At 47.7% G+C, this 21,660-nt stretch overlaps 1 protein-coding gene across 1 annotated transcript in view; it reads right to left on the reverse strand.

Moving 5' to 3' along the window:
* Positions 1-15,895: 15,895 nt before the first annotated feature.
* LOC140729345 (arf-GAP with coiled-coil, ANK repeat and PH domain-containing protein 2-like) overlaps positions 15,896-21,660 on the reverse strand; it is a 61,137-nt gene continuing 55,372 nt past the window's right edge. Inside the window, exon 15 of the mRNA XM_073048991.1 lies at positions 15,896-16,538. Within this exon, the coding sequence (XP_072905092.1) occupies positions 16,432-16,538 (107 nt within the window). The 3' untranslated portion in view covers positions 15,896-16,431. The remainder of the gene's footprint in view (positions 16,539-21,660) is intronic.

Consider the following 21,660-nt stretch of genomic DNA (forward strand, 5'->3'; position numbering starts at 1 on the left):
AAATGTACCCAATGACTTGGTCTGCACTGCTGCCTGTGGCAACAAATTCCACAGATTCACCACCCTCTGGCTAAGGGAATTCCTCCTCATCTCTGTTCTAGAAGGATGCCCCTCTATTCTGAGGCGGTGTCCTCTGGTTTTAGATCCCCACCACAAGAAATACCCTCTCCGCATCCACTCTATCGAGGCCTTTCAACATTCGATAGGTTCCAATGAGGTCACTTATTGCATCTGGTGCTCCCAGTGCTGCTCCTGTACATTGGTAAGACCCAAGGCAGATTGGGGGGATCACTTTATTGAGTACCTTCACTCTGTCTGCCATAAAAGCCAGGATCTCGCAGTGGCCAGTCCCAGTCCCCATTCTTACACTCACATATCTGTCCACGGCCTCCTCCACTGCCATGGTGAGGCCAGATCAGGGGGTTTGACCTTTTTTTACGCCATGGACCCCTACCATTAACCAAGGGGAGCCCTGGTTTAGAGGGACAGCACTACATAACCCCCTCCTGGCAATCTCCAGCACGTTGGTATAAACATTGATTTCTCCAATCTCCGGTCACTTCTCCCTTCTGTCCTCCCTTTAGTTTTTCCTTTTTACTCTGGATTCATCTCCTTTCCCCTTCCCTGCCCTTTCAATCCGCTTATCACCCACACGTTCCTTCCTCGGTTCCCCTGCTCACTTCACGGTCCACTGCCCTCTCCTATCGGATTCCATTTTTGTCATGGAATCTGTGTCCTTCGTCACCCCATCTTCCCACCGCCCTAACAGTGCTAAAGTTTCTCTCATCCACCCTATGAGCCTCCGCATCTAATGTATCACACTGCGCAACTTCCTCCATCTCCAGAGGGATCCTACCACCAAACATATCTTTATCTCCTCCCGCGACTCTCCGCTTTCCACAGGGATCCCTTGTCCATTTATCCCTCCCCACCCATCTCTCTCCCATCATTTATCCCCACAAGTGGCCTAAATGCTACACCCGTTCATTTACCTCCTCACTCACCTCCACTCAGGGCCTCAAACAGTCCATCCGGGTGAGGCAACACTTCACCTGTGGATCGGCTGGGGTCGGTTGTCTATTGTACCCGGTACTCCCATGCGGCCGCCTCTACATTGGTGGGACCCGTCGCTTCGTTCGGCACCGCCACTCCAACCGCCAAAAGCAGAATTTCTTAATGGCCAAACATTTTAATTCTGATTCCCATCCCCGTTCCCGTCCATGGCTTCCTCTTGTGCCAAGACGAGGCCATCGTCAGGGTGGAGGAGCAACTCTTGATATCCCTATCATGTTTGGCTAGCCTCCAACCAGATGCCCTGCATATCTATTTCACATTCCAGTAAAAAAAATATTTCCCTCCCCCTTCCCTCTTCTTCTATTCCCCATGCAGACCTTTTTACCTCTTCTCACCTGCCTATCACCTCCCCCTGGGTCACCACCTCCTTCCCTTTCTCCTATGGTCCACTCTCCTCACCTGTCAGATTCCTTCCTCTCCAGCCCTGTACCTTTCCCACTCACCTTCCAGCTATCTTTCACCTCCCCCCACCTTTTTACTCTGGCATCTTCCTCCTTCCTTTCCAGTCCTGAAGAAGGGTCTCGGCCCAATACGTTGACTGTTTATTCATTTCCCTAGATGCTGCCTGGCCTGCTCAGCTCCTCCAGTTTCTGTGTGCGTTGCTTTGATTCTTCCACTTGTCATCTCCCAGGCTCTCGGATCAATTACACTCCCCCCTCCACCACTTCCCTATCCCCCCCTCCCCCCCGATCCCCAACTGGATTCAGCTACCTCTGGCCAGCTCTCCTCCCCCCCACCCCACCCTTGTTTAACGAGAATTGCAATTACTATTGAAGATTTCATTAATTGAATGAGCCAAACTGACAGGAGGACGCGCAGAGGAAGAATTTGTGTCATTGACTGCTTCTTAGAACAGTGAGTAATGCAGCTTACTCTGGAAGAGGATATCCCTGATTTTGCCTATGAGTAATGAGCAAGGGTTAATAAGAAGCCTTGTGGTTAAAGATTTACAAGGAGCCAGTGACCACAATCTGACAGAATTCATGATGTAGTTAGAGGGTAAATACCACAGAACCGAAACCACCGTTTTCAACTTAAATAAGGGAAATTATAATTGTATGAAGGTTTTATATTAAAGATCTAGCACGATAACAGGTCCTACTGGCCCATCGAGCCCCTGCCACCCAATTACACCCCGGTCACCCATTAACCTACGTATGTGTGGAATGGGGGAGGAAACACACACAGTCATGGGAACGAGTACAAACTCCTTACAGACAGCAGCGGGATTCGAACCCGGGCCCCTGGCGCCGTGATAGCGTTACGCTACCGTGCCACGACAAATTTGTTCAAGGTGGACTGGGAAAATAAGCTGGTCCGTAGAGGAATGGTGGCTGATCCACAGCACTGAACAAGAAACTATCGAAATGAGGAAGAGGGATGCCATGAAAATCACGCACAGTGGAGGTCAAGGGTAATGGAAAACTGAGAAAGTAGCAAGGGATGAGTGAGGCCTCCATCGGTCAGGGACAACACCCTAGCTGTCTAAGTACACACGGTTAAGGGGAATTAGGTCATAGATCATACAACAGTACAGCTCAAGAACAGGCCCTTTGGCCCACAACATTGTGCTGAAATGGCTGAAAAACAGTCAAAAACACTAATCCCTCCTAGCTACACAATGTCCATATCCCTCCATCTTCCTTATATTTGTGTGCCTATCAAACGTCTCTTAAACATAAACATAAGAACATAAGAGATAGGAGCAGGAGTAGGCCAATCGGCCCCTCAAGCCTGCTCCGCCATTCAACAAGATCATGGCTGATCCAATCTTAACACTAGTTTTCACCGAATCCCACAAGGCAACAGTGCCAACCAACAGGGCACCATGCCGCCCATTTTATTTTATTATTCATCCCGCCCAAACCCATGTGATCACCCGGAGAAAAAAAACCGAGTTGCCAATTGAGGAGAAAAAATCTGGAAAATTCCTCTCCGACCCATCCAGGCTATCGAAAACTGGTCCAGGAGATCACATGGCTGATTTAAACCTAGCCTCATGTCCACTTACCTGCTCGCTCACCGTATCCCCTAATGCCATTTTTATCCAGGAAAATGTCTATCTCCGTTTTGAATTTATTGAGTGTAGTAGCTTCCACAGCTCTCTGGGGCAGTAAATTCCACAGCCCCACTACCCTCTGAGTGAAGAAATTTCTCCGTATCTCAGTCCTGGAATGGCATCCCCTTATTTTAAGATTATGTCCCCTAGTCCTAGTTTCACCCATCATTGGGAACATTCTCCCCGCATCCACCCGATCAAGCCCCTTCACAATCTTATATGTTTCAATAAGATCGCCTCTCATTCTTCGGAACTCCAATGAGTAGAGTCCCAATCTACTCAACCTCTCATCATACATCAACCCACCCATCCCCAGAATTAACCTAGTGAACCTTCTCTGCACTGCCTCGAGAGCCAGTATGTCCTTTCTTAAATATGGACACCAGAACTGCACGCAGTACTCCAGGTGTGGTCTCACCAATACCCGGTACAACTGCAGTAAGACCTCCCTGTTCTTATACTCCATCCCCCTAGCAATAAAAGCCAGCATTCCATTGGCCTTCTTGACCACCTGCTGCACTTGCATACTAACTTTTTGTGTTTCCTGCACCAGGACCCCCAGATCCCTTTGCACAGAAGCACTTTCCAGTTTCTCTCCATTTAGATAATAACTTGCTCTATTATTCTTCCTGCCAAAGTGCAAGACCTCACACTTGTCAGTATTATACTTCATCTGCCAAATGTCTGCCCAATTACTCAGCCTATCTATGTCCCCCTGCAGGGTTTCAATGTCCTCCGCACTCATTACACTCCCTCCCATCTTTGTGGATCCTATGTAGCCTCCAATGTATTTGCCTCCACTACCACACCAGGCAGCGCATTCCAGGCATCCACCACTGAGTAAAAAACTTGCCGCCCCCCTCACCTTCAATGCATGCCCTCCAGTGTTAGACATTTCAACCCCGGGAAACAGATCCTCCCTGTCTGCTCTGTCTATGCCTCTCCTAATCTTATAAACCTCTGTCAGATCTCCGCTCAGCCTCCGCTGCTCAGAGAAAGCAAGCCGAGTTTGTCAGTCTCTCGTGTTAGCGCATTAGAGTTCAACAGCGGAAGGCAAGAAAGATGAGAATATTGAGTCTGAGAGAAACTTCAGAATCAGAATCAGGTTTAATGTCACCGGCACAGGTCGTGAAATTCGTCATCTTTACGGCAGCAGTACAGTGCAATATATAATAGAGGAAAAAAACTGTGGACAGTATATATATATATATATATACTTTGATATGCACAGATACATATAAGGGTTAAATTAAATAGGTAGTACAAATAAATAGTGTCCAAGGGTTCAATGTCCATTCAGGAATCAGTTAGCAGAGGGGAAGAAGCTGTTCCTGAATCGCTGAGCGTGTACCTTCAGGCTCCTGTACCTCCTCCCTGATGGTAACAGTGAGAAGAGGGCATGTCCTGGGTGATAGGGGTCCTCCATGATAGACGTCGCCTTTTTGAGGCATCGCTCCTTGAAGGTGTCCTGGATCCCAGAACTTGCACTGAAGCAGGAAGAGTTTCTGTGGATGTATCAATAGGAAGAAGGCTGCTGAGGTGTGGGTGGGACCTCTGGAGAATGAGACTAGTAAACCAGGAAACGAAGAAATCGCAAGAATAGCAATCCATCATGGAGGCCAGCACAGGGGCAATCCCTATGACCTGATGAGCCCCGTCAAGGTGCTGGAAGCAAGTCTTTTCAGGGCAAGTGAATATTTGCCCTGTTGTACTGTGGTCGATGCACGTTGACTTTATCTTGTATATAGACCGAAAGGGTTTCCAATCTCTCGGTGACCTTAGGATGCAAATTGTGTAAACGACAGAAGTAAATTGTGCAATCCACTATTTTATATAGAACACAGAGCAATAAAGCTCAGTACAGGCCAACCCTTTAACCTACTCTAAACTCAGTCTAACCCTTCCCTCCCACATTGCCCTCCATTTTTCTTTCATCATATGTCAAAGAGTCATAACGAAGTACAGCACAGAAACAGGCCCTTCAGCCACATGCCTGTCTAAAAGTCTTTTGAATGTCCCTAATGTATCTGTCTCTACCGCCACCCCTGCCAATGCATTCCATGCACTCACTACTCTCTGTGTAAAGAACTTGCCTCTGATATCCCCTCTATGCTTTCCTCCTACCACTTTTAGATTATGCCCCCTTGTATTAGCCACTTCCACCCTGGAAGAACAACTCTGGCTATTCACTCAATCTGTGCCTCGTATCATTTTGTACCCCTCTATCCAGTCGCCTGTTGTCCTTTTCTCCAAAGAGAGAAGTCCTAGCTCACTCAGCCTAGCCTCATAAGACATGCTCTCTAATCCAAGCAGCATCCTGGTGAATCTCCTCTGCACGCTCTCTAATCCAAGCAGCATCCTGGTCAATCTCCTCTGCACACTCTCTAATCCAGGCAGCATCCAGGTGAATCTCCTCTGCACAGTCTCTAATCCAGGCAGCATCCTGGTGAATCTCCTCTGCATGCTTTCTAATCCAGGCAGCATCCTGGTGAATCTCCTCTGCACGCTCTCTAATCCAGGCAGCATCCTGGTAAATCTCCTCTGCACGCTTTCTAATCCAGGCAGCATCCTGGTGAATCTCCTCTGCACGCTTTCTAATCCAGGCAGCATCCTGGTGAATCTCCTCTGCACGTTCTCTAATCCAGGCAGCATCCTGGTGAATCTCCTCTGCACGCTCTCTAATCCAGGCAGCATCCAGGTGAATCTCCTCTGCACGCTCTCTAATCCAGGCAGCATCCTGGTAAATCTCCTCTGCACGCTCTCTAATCCAAGCAGCATCCTGGTGAATCTCCTCTGCACGCTCTCTAATCCAGGCAGCATCCTGGTGAATCTCCTCTGCACGCTCTCTAATCCAGGCAGCATCCTGGTGAATCTCCTCTGCACGCTCTCTAATCCAAGCAGCATCCTGGTGAATCTCCTCTGCACGCTCTCTAATCCAGGCAGCATCCTGGTGAATCTCCTCTGCACGCTCTCTAATCCAAGCAGCATCCTGGTGAATCTCCTCTGCACGCTCTCTAATCCAGGCAGCATCCTGGTCAATCTCCTCTGCACGCTCTCTAATCCAAGCAGCATCCTGGTGAATCTCCTCTGCACACTCTCTAATCCAGGCAGCATCCTGGTGAATCTCCTCTGCACGGTCTCTAATCCAGGCAGCATCCTGGTGAATCTCCTCTGCACGCTCTCTAATCCAGGCAGCATCCTGGTGAATCTCCTCTGCACGCTCTCTAATCCAAGCAGCATCCTGGTGAATCTCCTCTGCACGCTCTCTAATCCAGGCAGCATCCTGGTGAATCTCCTCTGCACGCTCTCTAATCCAGGCAGCATCCTGGTGAATCTCCTCTGCACGCTCTCTAATCCAGGCAGCATCCTGGTGAATCTCCTCTGCACGCTCTCTAATCCAGGCAGCATCCTGGTGAATCTCCTCTGCACGCTCTCTAATCCAGGCAGCATCCTGGTGAATCTCCTCTGCACGCTCTCTAATCCAAGCAGCATCCTGGTGAATCTCCTCTGCACGCTCTCTAATCCAGGCAGCATCCTGGTGAATCTCCTCTGCACGCTCTCTAATCCAGGCAGCATCCTGGTGAATCTCCTCTGCACGCTCTCTAATCCAGGCAGCATCCTGGTGAATCTCCTCTGCACGCTCTCTAATCCAGGCAGCATCCTGGTGAATCTCCTCTGCACGCTCTCTAATCCAGGCAGCATCCTGGTGAATCTCCTCTGCACGCTCTCTAATCCAAGCAGCATCCTGGTGAATCTCCTCTGCACGCTCTCTAATCCAGGCAGCATCCTGGTGAATCTCCTCTGCACGCTCTCTAATCCAGGCAGCATCCTGGTGAATCTCCTCTGCACGCTCTCTAATCCAGGCAGCATCCTGGTGAATCTCCTCTGCACGCTCTCTAATCCAGGCAGCATCCTGGTGAATCTCCTCTGCACGCTCTCTAATCCAGGCAGCATCCTGGTGAATCTCCTCTGCACGCTCTCTAATCCAGGCAGCATCCTGGTGAATCTCCTCTGCACGCTCTCTAATCCAGGCAGCATCCTGGTGAATCTCCTCTGCACGCTCTCTAATCCAAGCAGCATCCTGGTGAATCTCCTCTGCACGCTCTCTAATCCAGGCAGCATCCTGGTGAATCTCCTCTGCACGCTCTCTAATCCAAGCAGCATCCTGGTGAATCTCCTCTGCACCCTCTCTAAAGCTATAATGAGGAGACCAGAACTGGACAGAATACTCCATGTGTGGTCTAACTGGAGTTTTGTAGATCTATAAAATTAACTCACAGCTCTTTAGCACAATCCCTGACTAATAAAGGGCAACACACCACATCCCTATCTACTTGTCTTGCAACTTTGAGGGATCCATGGATGTGGCCTCCAAGATCCATCCCTCTCTTCCTCCACACTGTTAAGAATCCTTCTATTAATCCTGTAAGTTTGACTTCTCAAAGTGAATCACTGCACACTTTTCTGGATTGAACTCCATCTGCCACTCTGCAGTCTATCAGTGTCCCGTTGTAACCTATTGTTTGACAACCCTCCACATGTCATCTGCAAATTTACTAACCCTCCCTTCCACTTCTTCATCCAAGACATTTATAAAATTCACAAAGAGCAGGGGTCCCAGAACAGATCCCTGTGGAACAGCACTGGTCACTGACTTCCAGGTAGTATAAACTTCATCTGCTGCACCCTCTGCCTTCTATGGGCTAGCCAATTCTGAATCATAGAAACATAGAAAGCCTACAGCACAATACAGGCCCTTCAGCCCACAAAGCTGTGCCGAACATGTCCCTACCTTAGAACTACCTCGGCTTTACCCATAGCCCTCTGTTTTTCTAAGCTCCATGTAGCCATCCTGGAGTCTCTTAAAAGACCCTATCATATCCGCCTCCACCACCGTCGCCAGCAGCCCATTCCACGCACTCACCACTCTCTGTGTGAAAAACTTACCCCGACATCTCCTCTGTACCTCTTTCCAAGCACCTTAAAACTATGTCCTCTCATGTTAGCCATTTCAGACCTGGGGAAAAGCCTCTAATTATCCACACGATCAATGCCTCTCATTATCTTGTACACCTCTATCAGGTCACCTCTCATCCTCCATCACTCCAGGGAGAAAAGGCCGAGTTCACTCAACCTATTCTCATAAGGCAATCCAGGAATCCAGGCAACATCCTTGTAAATCTCCTCTGCACCCTTTCTATGGTTTCCACGTCCTTCTTCTAGTGAGGCGACCAGATATGAGCACAGTACTCCAAATGGGGTCTGACCAGGGTACTATATAGCTGCAGCATTACCTCTCGGCTCCTAAACTCAATCCCATGGTTGATGAAGGCCAATGCACCGCATGCCTTCTTAACCACAGTCAACCTGCGTAGCAGCTTTGAGTGTCCTATGGACTCAGACCTCAAGATCCCTCTGATCCTCCACACTGCCAAGAGTCTTACCATTAATACTATATTCTGCCATCATATTTGACCTACCAAAATGAACCACCTCACATTTATCTGCCATTTCTCAGCCCAGTTTTGCATCCTATCAATGTCCCGTTGTAACCTCTGACAGCCCTCCACACTATCCACAACACACCCAACCTTTGTGTCATCAGCAAATTTACCAACCCAACCCTCCACTTCCTTATCCAGGTCATTTATAAAAATTACTAAGAGTAGGGGTCCCAGAACAGATCCCTGAGGCACACCACTGGTCACCGACCTCCATGCAGAATATGACCCGTCTACAACCACTCTTTGCCTTCTGTGGGCAAGCCAGTTCTGGATCCACAAAGCAATGTCCCCTTGGATCCCATGCCTCCTTACTTTCTCAATAAGCCTTGCATGGGGTACCTTAACAAATGCCTTGCTGAAATCCATATACACTACATCTACGGCTCTACATTCATCAATGTGTTTAGTCACATCCTCAAAAAAATCAATCAGGCTTGTAAGGCACGACCTGCCTTTGACAAAGCCATGCTGACTATTCCTAATCATATTATGCCTCTCCAAATGTTCATAAATCCTGCCTCTCAGGATCTATTCCATCAACTTACCAACCACTGAAGTAAGACTCACTGGTCTATAATTTCCTGGGCTATCTCTACACCCTTTCTTGAATAAAGGAACAACAGCCGCCACCCTCCAATCCTCCAGAACCTCCCTGTCCCCATTGATGATGCAAAGATCATTGCCAGAGGCTCAGCAATCTCCTCCCTCGCTTCCCACAGTAGCCTGGGGTACATCCCATCTGGTCCCGGTGACTTATCCAACTTGATGCTTTCCAAAAGCTCCAGCACATCCTCTTTCTTAATATCTACATTCTCAAGCTTTTCAGTCCATCACAAGTCATCTGTACAATCGCCAAGATCCTTTTCCGTAGTGAATACTGAAGCAAAGTATTCCAAGCCGAGTTTGTATAGAAACCCCTGGTGAGAGGGTTGCACACGGAAACAGGCAGAGGAATTGTGCAAGTGTAGATCAGAGTTAGAGGGAGAGGGAGAGAGAGAAAAGGAAGTGAAATTCTGAGAGAGCAGGGTCGGGCGAACTTGATCCACATGAGTCAGTTTTGGGCTCAGAGTGAACGATTACCGAGAGAAAAGGAGAAAGCTTTAGATGAATGGTCAACAAACCTAACCTTTTCCATAGTTACTTTGGAACTAATGGCATTATTTATCACTAGATGTTATCACACTTTCTCTAGTTGGGACATCAATGTATTGATTAAGGACATTTTCCTGAACACATTTGACAAACTCTTTCCCATCCAGCCCTTTTACAATATGGGAGTCCCAGTCAATATGTGGAAAGTTAAAATAACATTATAACATCCTTATGTTTTTTGCAACAATCTGCAATCTCTCTACACATTTGCTCCTCTAAATCTCGTGGTCTGTGATATAAACCCATTAACAAGGTCATACCTTTCTTATTCCTCAGTTCTACCCTTATAACCTCACTAGATAAGCTCTGCCAAGACGAGTAATGCCACCCCTCCTCTTTTAGTTACCCTCCCTCCCCAGTTCTATCATGTTTAAAATAATAGAAATGTGGAATATTGGGGTGACATTCCTGCATCTCCTGCTTTCAAGTCTCACCAATGCTACAATGTCATAATTCCATATTCACCCATGCCCTCAGTTCACCAGCCTTTCCTATAATACTCCTGGCAGTGAAATATATGCAGCTCAGAACATTAGACCCACCATACTCGACCTTTTGTTCCTTCCTTTCCAGACACATTTCCTCGTTTAACCCTGGTCAATCCTACCCTTACTCTAGTAATCTCCCTATTCTTCACGTATGTCTAGAACACGTTGGGGTTTTCCTTAATCCCATTCACCAAGGATTTCTCATGTCCTCTTCTAGCTCTCTTAAATTAATTCTTAAGTTTCTTCCTGTAACTCTCAAGAACCCTGTCTGATACTTGGTTCCTAAACCTTAAATATGCTTCTTTCCTCCTCTTGATGAGATGTTCCACATCTCTAATTCACTCTACCATCCTTTCCCTGCTTCAGTGGGTCAAACCCATCCAGAATCCCGTGTGTGTTTCCTAAACAACCTCCACATTTCTGTTGTACATTTCCCTCAGTATATCCATTCCCATTTTATGCTCCAAGTTCCTGCCTAATAGCATCATAATTTACCTTTCCCAATTAAATACTTTCCCCATACAGTCTATTCCTATCACTCTCCAAGGCCATGGTAAAAGTCAGGGAGTTGTGGTCACTGTCTGTGAAATGCTCACCCACTGAGAGATCTAACACCTGACCCAGTTCATTCCCCAGAACTAGATCCAGTACGGTCTCTCCTCTTGTCGGCCTGTTTACATATTGTGTCAGGAATCCTGTCTGGACACACATAACAAGTTCCACCCCATCCAGACCTTTTGCCAGTCAATGTTAAGGAAGTTGAAGTCACTCATGACAACACCCTGTTATTTTGCATCTTTGCACAATCTGTCTCCCGATCTGCTCCTCAGCGTCTCTGTTGCTATGCAGCTGAGTGACTGTTCTCTTGCTGTTTCTGACTTGCGTCCAAACAGATTCTGCAGGCAATCCTCCACAATGTTCACTGCAGCAGTAACACTACCCCTGATCAGCAATGTCACGTCCCCGCCTCTTTCCCTTCCCTCCCTGTCCCTTTGGAATTTCAAGCAGCTCCAGCCAATGTCACGTCACCACTTCTTTCTCTTCCCTCCCTGTCCCTTTGGAATTTCAAGCAGCTCCAGGCAATGTCACGTCCCTGCCTCTTTCTCTTCCCTCCCTGTCCCTTTGGAATTTCAAGCAGCTCCAGGCAATGTCACGTCACCATTTCTTTCTCTTCCCTCCCTGTCCCTTTGGAATTTCAAGCTCCTCCAGGTCTGGGGGCTCAGCTCAGGGCGAATGGCCCTGAGTGGTGAAACAATATCCCTGCAAGGATATTGGCCCCCCTCAAGTTCCAGTGTAACCCGCCCATTTTGTACAGGTCATAGCTTCCACAGAAGAGATCCTAATGACTCACAAATCTGAAGCCCTGCTCCCTGCATCATTTCCTCAGCTGCACGTTCATCTGCCAAGTCATCCTATTCTTACCCTCACTGGCACATGGCTCAGGCAGCGATCTAGAGGTCACTACCCCGGAGGTCCTGCTTTTCAGCTTCCCACTTAGCTCTGTAAATTCTCTGTGCTGTTGGTAGCAATGTGTACAGTACCGTGACTTCCAGCTGCTCGCCCTCTCCTTAGAATGCCGTGGACCTGATCTGAGACGTCCCTGACTCTGGCACCTGGGAGGCAACTTACCATCCAGGTGACAAACACAAGGAAATCTGCAGGTGCTGGAGATCCAGAGCAACACACACAGGATTCTGGTGGAACTCGGCAGGCCAGGCAGCATCTCTGGAAATTAGAGTAAACAGTCGACATTTCGGATGGAGACCTTCCTCAGGATCATTCAGGTGTCTCTTTTACATTCACAGAATCTCTTGTCTGCTTCCCTAACTATTGAATCCCCTATCAACACTGCTCTCCCCCTTCCGTTCTGAGCCAGCGGGTGAGACTTAGTGCCAGAGGCCTGGACCTGGTTGTCTTTGCCAGGTTGTCATTGTCACAGCGCCAGTCGTAAGACTGGGTTTTAACTCTTGCTGCTGTCTGCAAGGAGCTTGTACGTTCTTCCTGAGAATGCAGACGTGGTGCTCCAGCTTTCTTTCAACCCAAAGGCACGCGGTTATGACTAGAGAGTTGTGGGTGAGTTAGAAGTGTGGAAACTCCTGTGGGCTGCCCCCAGTACAATCTGCTTCCTGGGGTCAGCCCGCAGGAGTCGCCACACATTCCGCCACCGTCACGTCGTGCCCACAATGCTCGGTAGAACAACGGAGGACACAGCAATGACAGCAAAACAAACCCCGCTCCTCCCACCCACAGTCTTCCCAATTCAAGACGGTCTCCAGCAGACCTTCTATCTCTCCAGCGGACCCGTGGAGATTCGCAGATTCAGGGCTCCGGCCATCGAGCCTCAACCGCTGGGCTGCTGATTCACCTTTGGGCTTTGATCTGTAGTGTCAACCCCAGAACTCGCTAATCACCCAGCACTAGGCCGTGAATACTGGTCTCCTCAATACACGTATCTAGGGGTCCTCGTTCCTCCTGCCCACACAGAACTCTGATCCAAACCAAGCCGACAACTTCTAATTTGACTTAATTTGGTTCAATATTTTAGCTCAAATGCAATACAGAGCCATTAAAAGAGAACGACAGAGAAACAAGAGAGAAGAAGACGCATTGTACAAATAGAATGGAGAAATCTTATGGTTTCTTCTTGTCAGGCACCCTGTCCAAACAACTGAAAAAGGGTAACTTGTAGAATTAATTGTTGGATTAACATTCAGCAGTCTTACACAAGGTAGATAAAAAGAGGGTGGAGCTTCATAAAGTCTGTGAGGCCATCTCAATAATTGTTTAAAAGGGCTAACTGACTTTAGGAGCCCATTGAGGAAATTGTTCAAGAATGATTGTTTTTGCTGAGTTTCCAGTCAACCATGCTTACACCTGGGCACCCGGATTGGGACACCACTTACGTAGGGTCCATAGTTACCGCCTGTTTGAGTCCTTCAAGGTATCAGCTTCCCGGCACGCTGGTCTCATCCCCTGACCCCTGGAGGCCCATTCCTACAACCTCCTCTCCTCCATGAGCTGGATCAGCAGCCGGTGTTTCTCATGTCCGCTCCTGACTACGCCACAAAGCACAGCCCTGTCCCTCACAACTCTGGATATAATCCTCCGATTGGCAAATACCTCTAAATATCATAAACTTGAGCAAGTCTGCAGATGCTGGAAATCCAGGGCAACACACACGAATTGCTGGAGGAGCTCAGCAGGTCGGGCAGCATCTATGGAAATGAATAATCAGTCGATGTTTTGGGCCGAGACTCTTCCTCAGGCCTGGAAAGGAAGGGGGAAGATGCCACCAGAATTTTAAAAAGTGGGGGGAGGGGAAGGCTGCTAGCCGGAAGGTGATAGATGAAGCCTGGTCTGGGGGGGGGGGGGGGGGGGGGGGGAGAGGTCAAAGGCTGGAGAAGAAGGAAACTGATAGGAGAGGAGAGTGGACCAAAGGAAGAGGGGACCCGGGGGAAGTAATCCGCAGGAGAGAAGAGATAGAAGGTCAGAGTGAGGAATGGGGGTGGGAGGGGTGAAATTTGTTTACCAGAAGGAGAAATCGAAGTTCTTGCTGTCAGGTCGGAGGCTACCCAGATGGAATATAAGCTGTTGCTCCTCCACCCCGAAGGTGGCCCCTTCCGAATGGGAATCAGAATTAAAATGTTTGGCCACTGGGACGTATGGATTGTGGTGAATGGTACGGAGGTGCTCGACGAGGGGTCTCCCATTTACGTCAGGTTTCACCAGCATAGAGGAGGCCGCATTGGGAACGCCGGATGCAATAGACGGCCCAACGGATGCACCGGGAGCTTCAAATATCCCTTGGCAGTTGAGCAGCCTGGTCCACCCCGCCCCTGACATGACAGCAGATCACTCTAAACCCCATTCTGTGTTGTGTTCCTCAGCTTTCTGACTGGGTTTAATACTAGAAACACACCGTACGTCAAAGGAGGAGTCCTTTGGCAGTCCAATATTCCATCTGGGCTGTCCAACATGATGACATGAACATTGATTTCTTTAGCTTTTGGTAGCCTCTCCTCTCTGTTTTCAACCCCCCCTCCCTTTTTGTTTTCCCTCATTCTTGAGGCCCTGTCTTCCCTTCCCTGCCCTCATATCCTACCCACCTCCTTCCCTTTGTTCAATAGTCCTTTGTCCTTGCCTATCAGATTCCTTCTGTCAGCCCTTTATCTCTCCAACCGTCACCTCCCAGTTTCTGACGTCATCCACTCCTCCCCACCAGCCTTTCTTTCTTTCTATGAATCTACCGAGCGCAGAACAAACCCTTCCAGCCCTTTGAGCTGCACCGTCCAGCAATCCCCCAATGTAATCCCAGCCTAATCAATATACAATGGTGAATTAACCTACCAACTGGACTGTGGGAGGAAACCCACGTGGTCACGGCGAGAATTTACAGACCGCGGTGCACGTTGAACCCTGGTCGCTGGTGCTGTAAAGCGTTGTGCTAACCACTACACTATTATGTTGCCCCACGGTCTTTTATCTGCCAGCTTGTACTCCTTCCTCTCCCCTACCTATTCATTCTGACCTCTGCCTTTACAGTCCTGGAGACGGACCTCAGCCCAACACACTGGTTGTTTCTTCCCCTTCATAGATGCTGCCTGACTCATTCTGTTTCTCCAGAATGACACCATTCTGTGTGAGTTGCTCAAGATGTCCAGCATCTGCAGAATCTCTTGTGTCTTCAGTTGGGAATGGCCCCTTTTGCGCATGTCTGACATGTGGAGTGTGTTTAAAGACTAACTCAGACTACACGACGGGTACTGTCCGCTCCAGTGCAAAGGAAGGACAAGGAGGGCAAAGTGAGAAACTATGGATGGTGAGAGAGATGGTGAATTCAGTCGAGAAGATAAAGGAAGTGTATCTAAGGTTTAGGAAGCTAAAATCAAACAGAGCCCTAGAAGATTATGAAGAAACCAGAAAAGAACTGGAAACGGAGCACCATGAAAAGCTAGTGGGATCAAAGAGCATTCAATACATATGCAGGTACAGCAAATGGTTCAAGAGCAGGAGAATAGCTAGGGCCACTCAAGGATGAAGGAGGGAAAACTGCGAGGAAGCTACTGACACAATGAAGGAAGCCTGAACCTTGCCGGAGATGGAGGAGCTTCATATCACCATATAACAATTACAGCACGGAAACAGGCCATCTCGGCCCTTCTAGTCCATGCTGAACGCTTATTCTCACCTAGTCCCACTGACCCACACTCAGCCCAGAACCCTCCATTCCTTTCCTGTCCATATACCTATCCAACTTTACTTTAAATGACAATACCGAACCTGCCTCTACCACTTCTACTGGAAGCTCGTTCCACACAGCTACCACTCTCTGAGTAAAGAAGTTCCCCCTCGTGTTACCCCTAAACTTCTGCCCCTTAACTCTTAACTCATGGCCTCTTGTTTGAATCTCCCCTACTCTCAATGGAAAAAGCCTATCCACGTCAACTGTCTACCTCCCTCATAATTTTAAATACCTCTATCAAGTCCCCCCTCAACCTTCTACGCTCACTGCACTAAACATACTGGGCATTAATAAGTATATGTAAAAGCTTTCTATCCTGACTCATTAACTAGGTAACCACAAAACATTTCAACTGAAACAAACATGGAAACCAGTGTTATATATTAAAAAGAGATTTATTTATTTTCAAACTCTCAAGCCAAGCTCTATCTTAATATAAATATATTACAGACTAATGTAATAAAAAGATTTCTTTTAAAATTATAAATCAACTATATAACAATGTCTCAGAATTAAGATGCTTCTTCTCAATCTAGACCTGTATTCCTGAGGCTACTGGATCCTGCTTTGAGTTGGAGAACGGGAGGGAAGGACAGAGAGGCTCAGCGTGAAAAGGAACGCATCTTAATTCTGAATCAGAGTCTATTTGCATCTGCAGATTGTGATGTCTGGAAAGTAGTGGGAGCGGGGTTGGGTTTTTATCTGGGGATGAGAAGTTCCGTGGTCCAGAGGCTTGGGGGAATTAAGGGCAGGGCAGGAAAATGCTCCCTCATTGTTGGGAAAGGAATTGGGTTTCCCTTTGGGACATCAACCCGCTGTGGCCCTTCTGTCACTCTACCGAGCTGAAGGATTGAGCTTAGGAGAAGGAGCTATTTTACAGCCATTCTCAGCAGTGTCCAGCACACAGCAACTCTAAAGTGTTGAGGTTCTCAGCTCATGGCTCTTGCGTTTTAACTTCTCTGGGTTGTTGGAGGCCATTTGTGAGAAATCCCGGAAAATATCGTTGTACGTTTCATCTCCTGAAAGGAAGGACAAACAGAGTCAGAGAGGACAGGTATGCACAGGAACCAGCACAGAGCATAGAGCGTTTACTATCTACCATTACTCCATACATGTTAATATTTTTGGTTAACCAACATCTAATAATCTGGATTAAGTTTTAACAACTGATCCAGCATTAATTGCCTTTTGTGGATGAGTATTCCAATGATTTTAATTCCACTCCCCATTCCCTTTCTGACATGTTGGACCATGGCCTCCTCTACTACCATGATGAGACCACCCTCCGGTTGGAGGAGCAACACCTCATATTCTGTCCGGGCAGCCTTACATCGATTTCTCCAGCTTACAACAATTTCTCTCCTCTTCCCCTTCTCTCTTTTTCCATTCCCCATTCCCCTCTTGCCCTCTTTTTCTTCTCAACTGCCCCTGGTGCCCCTCCTCCTCCCCTTTCTCCCATGGTCCACTCTTCTCTCCTATCAGATTCCTTCTTCAGACCTTTACCTCTCCCCCACCCACTCACCTTCCCCCCCTCACCTGGTCTCACCTATCACTTGCCAGCTTGATTTCCACCCCTGCCCCTCCACCTTCATATTCTGATTTCTGCCCCCTTACTTTCCAGTCCTGATTAAATGTCTTGACCTGAAACATCAACTGCTTATTCCAAATAGATGCAGCCTGATCTGCTGAATTCCTCGAACAGGGGTTCCTGACTTTTTTTATGCCTTGGATGCCTACCATTAGCCGAGGGGTCTGTGGACCCCAGATTGGGAACCCCTGACACGTTCTACACCTCTGTGTTTGTGCAAATGTGTTATCAGATTTCACTAACCAAAAGTATAGCTGTAATGTTTCGACCCTGCTCCCTGATTCTAGACTCCCCAACCAATTGAAATAGTTTCTCTGCATTTCCCTTACTACCTCGAAAAGATTGGAATTGTTACTCTCTTGGAGTTTAGCTTTTGTTCTGAAACCTCTCAAGTTTCAGTCTGGTAAATCTGTTTTAGTTATTATGATAGTTTATGGTCTATGGCTGTCTTTATGTTACTGGGCTGGGGTGGGGGGTGGGGGGTTGAAATGAGCTCAGTCACCATCCAGGGCCTTTGGCTATTTGGTGCGTATGGAGGTCAGGTACATTGAGCTGGGGCTGTGCTCTCCATAGTTTGACCATAAGACCGTAAGATATAGGAGCAGAATTAGTCCATTTGGCCGATCAAGTCTGCTCTGCCATTTCATCATGGCTGATCCATTTCCCTCTCAGCCCCTATCACCTGCCTTCTCCCTGAACAATCAAGAATCTATCAATTTCTGCCTTAAATATACCCAGTTCCACAGATTCACCACTCTCTGACTAAAGAAATCCCTCTCCATCTCTGTTCTAAATGGACGTCCCTCTATTCTGAGGCTGTGCCCTCTGGTCCTAGACTCCCCCACTATAGGAAACATCCTCTCCACATCCACTCTATCTGTGTCCTCTGGTCCTAGACTCCCCCACTATAGGAAACATCCTCTCCACACTCACTCTATCTGTGCCCTCTGGTCCTAGACTCCCCCACTATAGGAAACATCCTCTCCACATCCACTCTATCTGTGTCCTCTGGTCCTAGACTCCCCCACTATAGGAAACATCCTCTCCACATCCACTCTATCTGTGTCCTCTGGTCCTAGACTCCCCCACTATAGGAAACATCCTCTCCACATCCACTCTATCAGTGTCCTCTGGTCCTAGACTCCCCCACTATAGGAAACATCCTCTCCACACTCACTCTATCTGTGTCCTCTGGTCCTAGACTCCCCCACTATAGGAAACATCCTCTCCACATCCACTCTATCTGTGTCCTCTGGTCCTAGACTCCCCCACTATAGGAAACATCCTCTCCACATCCATTCTATCTGTGTCCTCTGGTCCTAGACTCCCCCACTATAGGAAACATCTTCTCCACATCCACTCTATCTGTGCCCTCTGGTCCTAGACTCCCTCACTATAGGAAACATCCTCTCCACATCCACTCTATCTGTGCCCTCTGGTCCTAGACTCCTCCACTAGGAAACATCCTCTCCACATCCACTCTATCTGTGTCCTCTGGTCCTAGACTCCCTCACTATAGGAAACATCCTCTCCACATCCACTCTATCTGTGCCCTCTGGTCCTAGACTCTCCCACTATAGGAAACATCCTCTCCACATCCATTCTATCTGTGTCCTCTGGTCCTAGACTCCCCCACTATAGGAAACATCCTCTCCACATCCACTCTATCTGTGCCCTCTGGTCCTAGACTCTCCCACTATAGGAAACATCCTCTCCACATCCACTCTATCTGTGTCCTCTGGTCCTAGACTCCCCCACTATAGGAAACATCCTCTCCACATCCACTCTATCTGTGCCCTCTGGTCCTAGACTCTCCCACTATAGGAAACATCCTCTCCACATCCACTCTATCTGTGTCCTCTGGTCCTAGACTCCCCCACTATAGGAAACATCCTCTCCACATCCACTCTGTCTGTGTCCTCTGGTCCTAGACTCCCCCACTATAGGAAACATCCTCTCCACATCCACTCTATCAAGGACTTTCAACATTTGATGGGTTTGAATGAGATCCCCTCATTCTCCTGAATTCTGGCCCAGAGCCTTTAAACGTTCTTCATATGACGAGCCTTTCAATTCTGAAATCACTTTTGTGAGCCTCCTTTGAACCTCCAATGTCAGCACATCCTTTCAATAGACAATAGACAATAGGTGCAGAAGTAGACCATTCGGCCCTTCGAGCCTGCACTGCCATTTTGAGATCATGGCTGATCATCTACTATCAATACCCGGTTCCTGCCTTGTTCCCATATCCCTTGATTCCCCTATCCATAAGATACCTATCTAGCTCCTTCTTGAAATCATCCAGAGAATTGGCCTCCACTACCTTCCGAGGCAGTGCATTCCAGACCCCTACAACTCTCTGGGAGAAGAAGTTTTTCCTTAACTCTGTCCTAAATGACCTACCCCTTACTCTCAAACCATGCCCTCTGGTACTGGACTCTCCCAGCATCTGGAACATATTTCCTGCCTCTATCTTGTCCAATCCCTTAATAATCTTATATGTTTCAATCAGATCCCCTCTCAATCTCCTTAATTCCAGCGTGTACAAGCCCAGTCTCTCTAACCTCTCTGCGTAAGACAGTCCAGACATCCCAGGAATTAACCACGTGAATCTACGCTGCACTTCCTCTACAGCCAGGATGTCCTTCCTTAACCCTGGAGACCAAAACTGTACACAATACTCCAGGTGTGGTCTCACCAGGGCTCTGTACAAATGCAAGAGGATTTCCTTGCTCTTGTACTCAATTCCCTTTGTAATAAAGGCCAACATTCCATTAGCCTTCTTCACTGCCTGCTGCACTTGCTCATTCACCTTCAGTGACTGATGAACAAAGACTCCGAGATCTCTTTGTATTTCTCCCTTACCCAACTCTACACCATTCAGATAATAATTTGCCTTCCTGTTCTTACTCCCAAAGTGGATAACCTCACACTTACTCACATTAAACGCCATCTGCCAAGTATCTGCCCACTCAGCTAGCCTATCCAAGTCACCCTGAATTCTCCTAACATCCTCATCACATGTCACACTGCCACCCAGCTTAGTATCATCAGCAAATTTGCTGATGTTATTTTCTCTGCCTTCATCCAAATCGTTAACGTAAATAGTAAACAGCTGTGGTCCCAATACCGCGCCCTGTGGCACCCCACTAGTCACCACCTGCCATTCCGAGAAACACCCATTCACCGCTACCCTTTGCTTTCTATCTGCCAACCTGTTTTCTATCCATGTCAATGCCTTCCCCCCAATGTCATGAGCTCTAATTTTACCCACCAATCTCCTATGTGGGACCTTATCAAATGCCTTCTGAAAATCGAGGTACACTACATCCACTGGATCTCCCCCGTCTAACTTCCTGGTTACATCCTTGAAAAATTCCAACAGATTAGTCAAGCATGATTTACCCTTGGTAAATCCATGCTGGCTCGGCCCAATCCTATCACTGCTATCTAGATATGCCACTATTTCATCCTTAATAATGGACTCTAGCATCTTTCCCACCATCTTTCCTAGATAAGAACCCAAAACTGCTCACAGTACTCCAGGTGAGGCCTCACCAGTGCTTTATAACATCTTTGTTTTCATATTCTCGTCCTCTTGAAATGAATGCTAACATCACATTTGCCTTCCTCACCACAGACTCAACCTGGAAATTATATTTAGGGAATCCTGCACAAGGGCTCCCATGTCCCTTTGCACCTCAGATTTTTGAATTTTCTCTCTATTTAGAAAATGGTCTTTGTTTTTATTTCTTCTACCAAAGCGGATGACCAAACACTTCCCAACACTGTATTCCATCCGCCATTTCTTTGCCTATTCTCCTCGTCTGTCTAAATCCTTCTGTAGCCTCTCTACTTCCTCAAAACTGCCTGCCCCTCCACCCATGAATGTCATCTGCTTGTGGTGGTAAAATACAACAAATGCTTCACAGTAATTACTGAAGTAAATTAGTACAGTAGCTGCCTTAAAAGCTATATAGAAACATAGAAAACCTACAGCATAATACAGGCCCTTCAGCCCACAATGCTGTGCTGAACATGTACGTAATTTAGAAATTACAAAGGGTTACCCATAGCCCTCTATTTTTCTGAGCTCCATGTACCTGTCCAGGAGTCTCATAAAAGACCCTATCGTATCCACCTCCACCACCGTCGCCGACAGCCCATTCCATGCACTCACCACTCTCTGTGTGAAAAACTTACCCCTGACATCTCCTCTGTACCTACTTCCAAGCACATTCAAACTGTGCCCTCTCATGCTAGCCATTTCAGCCCTGGGGAAAAGCCTCTGACTATCCACACGATCAATGCCTCTCATCATCTGATACACTTCTATCAGGTCACCTCTCATCCTCCGTCGCTCCAAGGAGATTCAAGGTGGAGTTCACATCACCACCCCTCCCAGCAATTCTAGTTTAAACTCTATGATGAGAATTGTTTGAGAGCAAACTCCAGAAGGAGCTGGTCAAAGAAAAGGCCAACAGTAATGGACACCAGTGGAAAATTCAGGCTGATGTCACGAATTTAGAGGCCTGGAGTTGGAATCCCACCAC

The sequence above is a fragment of the Hemitrygon akajei genome, chromosome 6 (assembly GCF_048418815.1).
Source record: "Hemitrygon akajei chromosome 6, sHemAka1.3, whole genome shotgun sequence".
Taxonomy (NCBI): Eukaryota; Metazoa; Chordata; class Chondrichthyes; order Myliobatiformes; family Dasyatidae; genus Hemitrygon; species Hemitrygon akajei.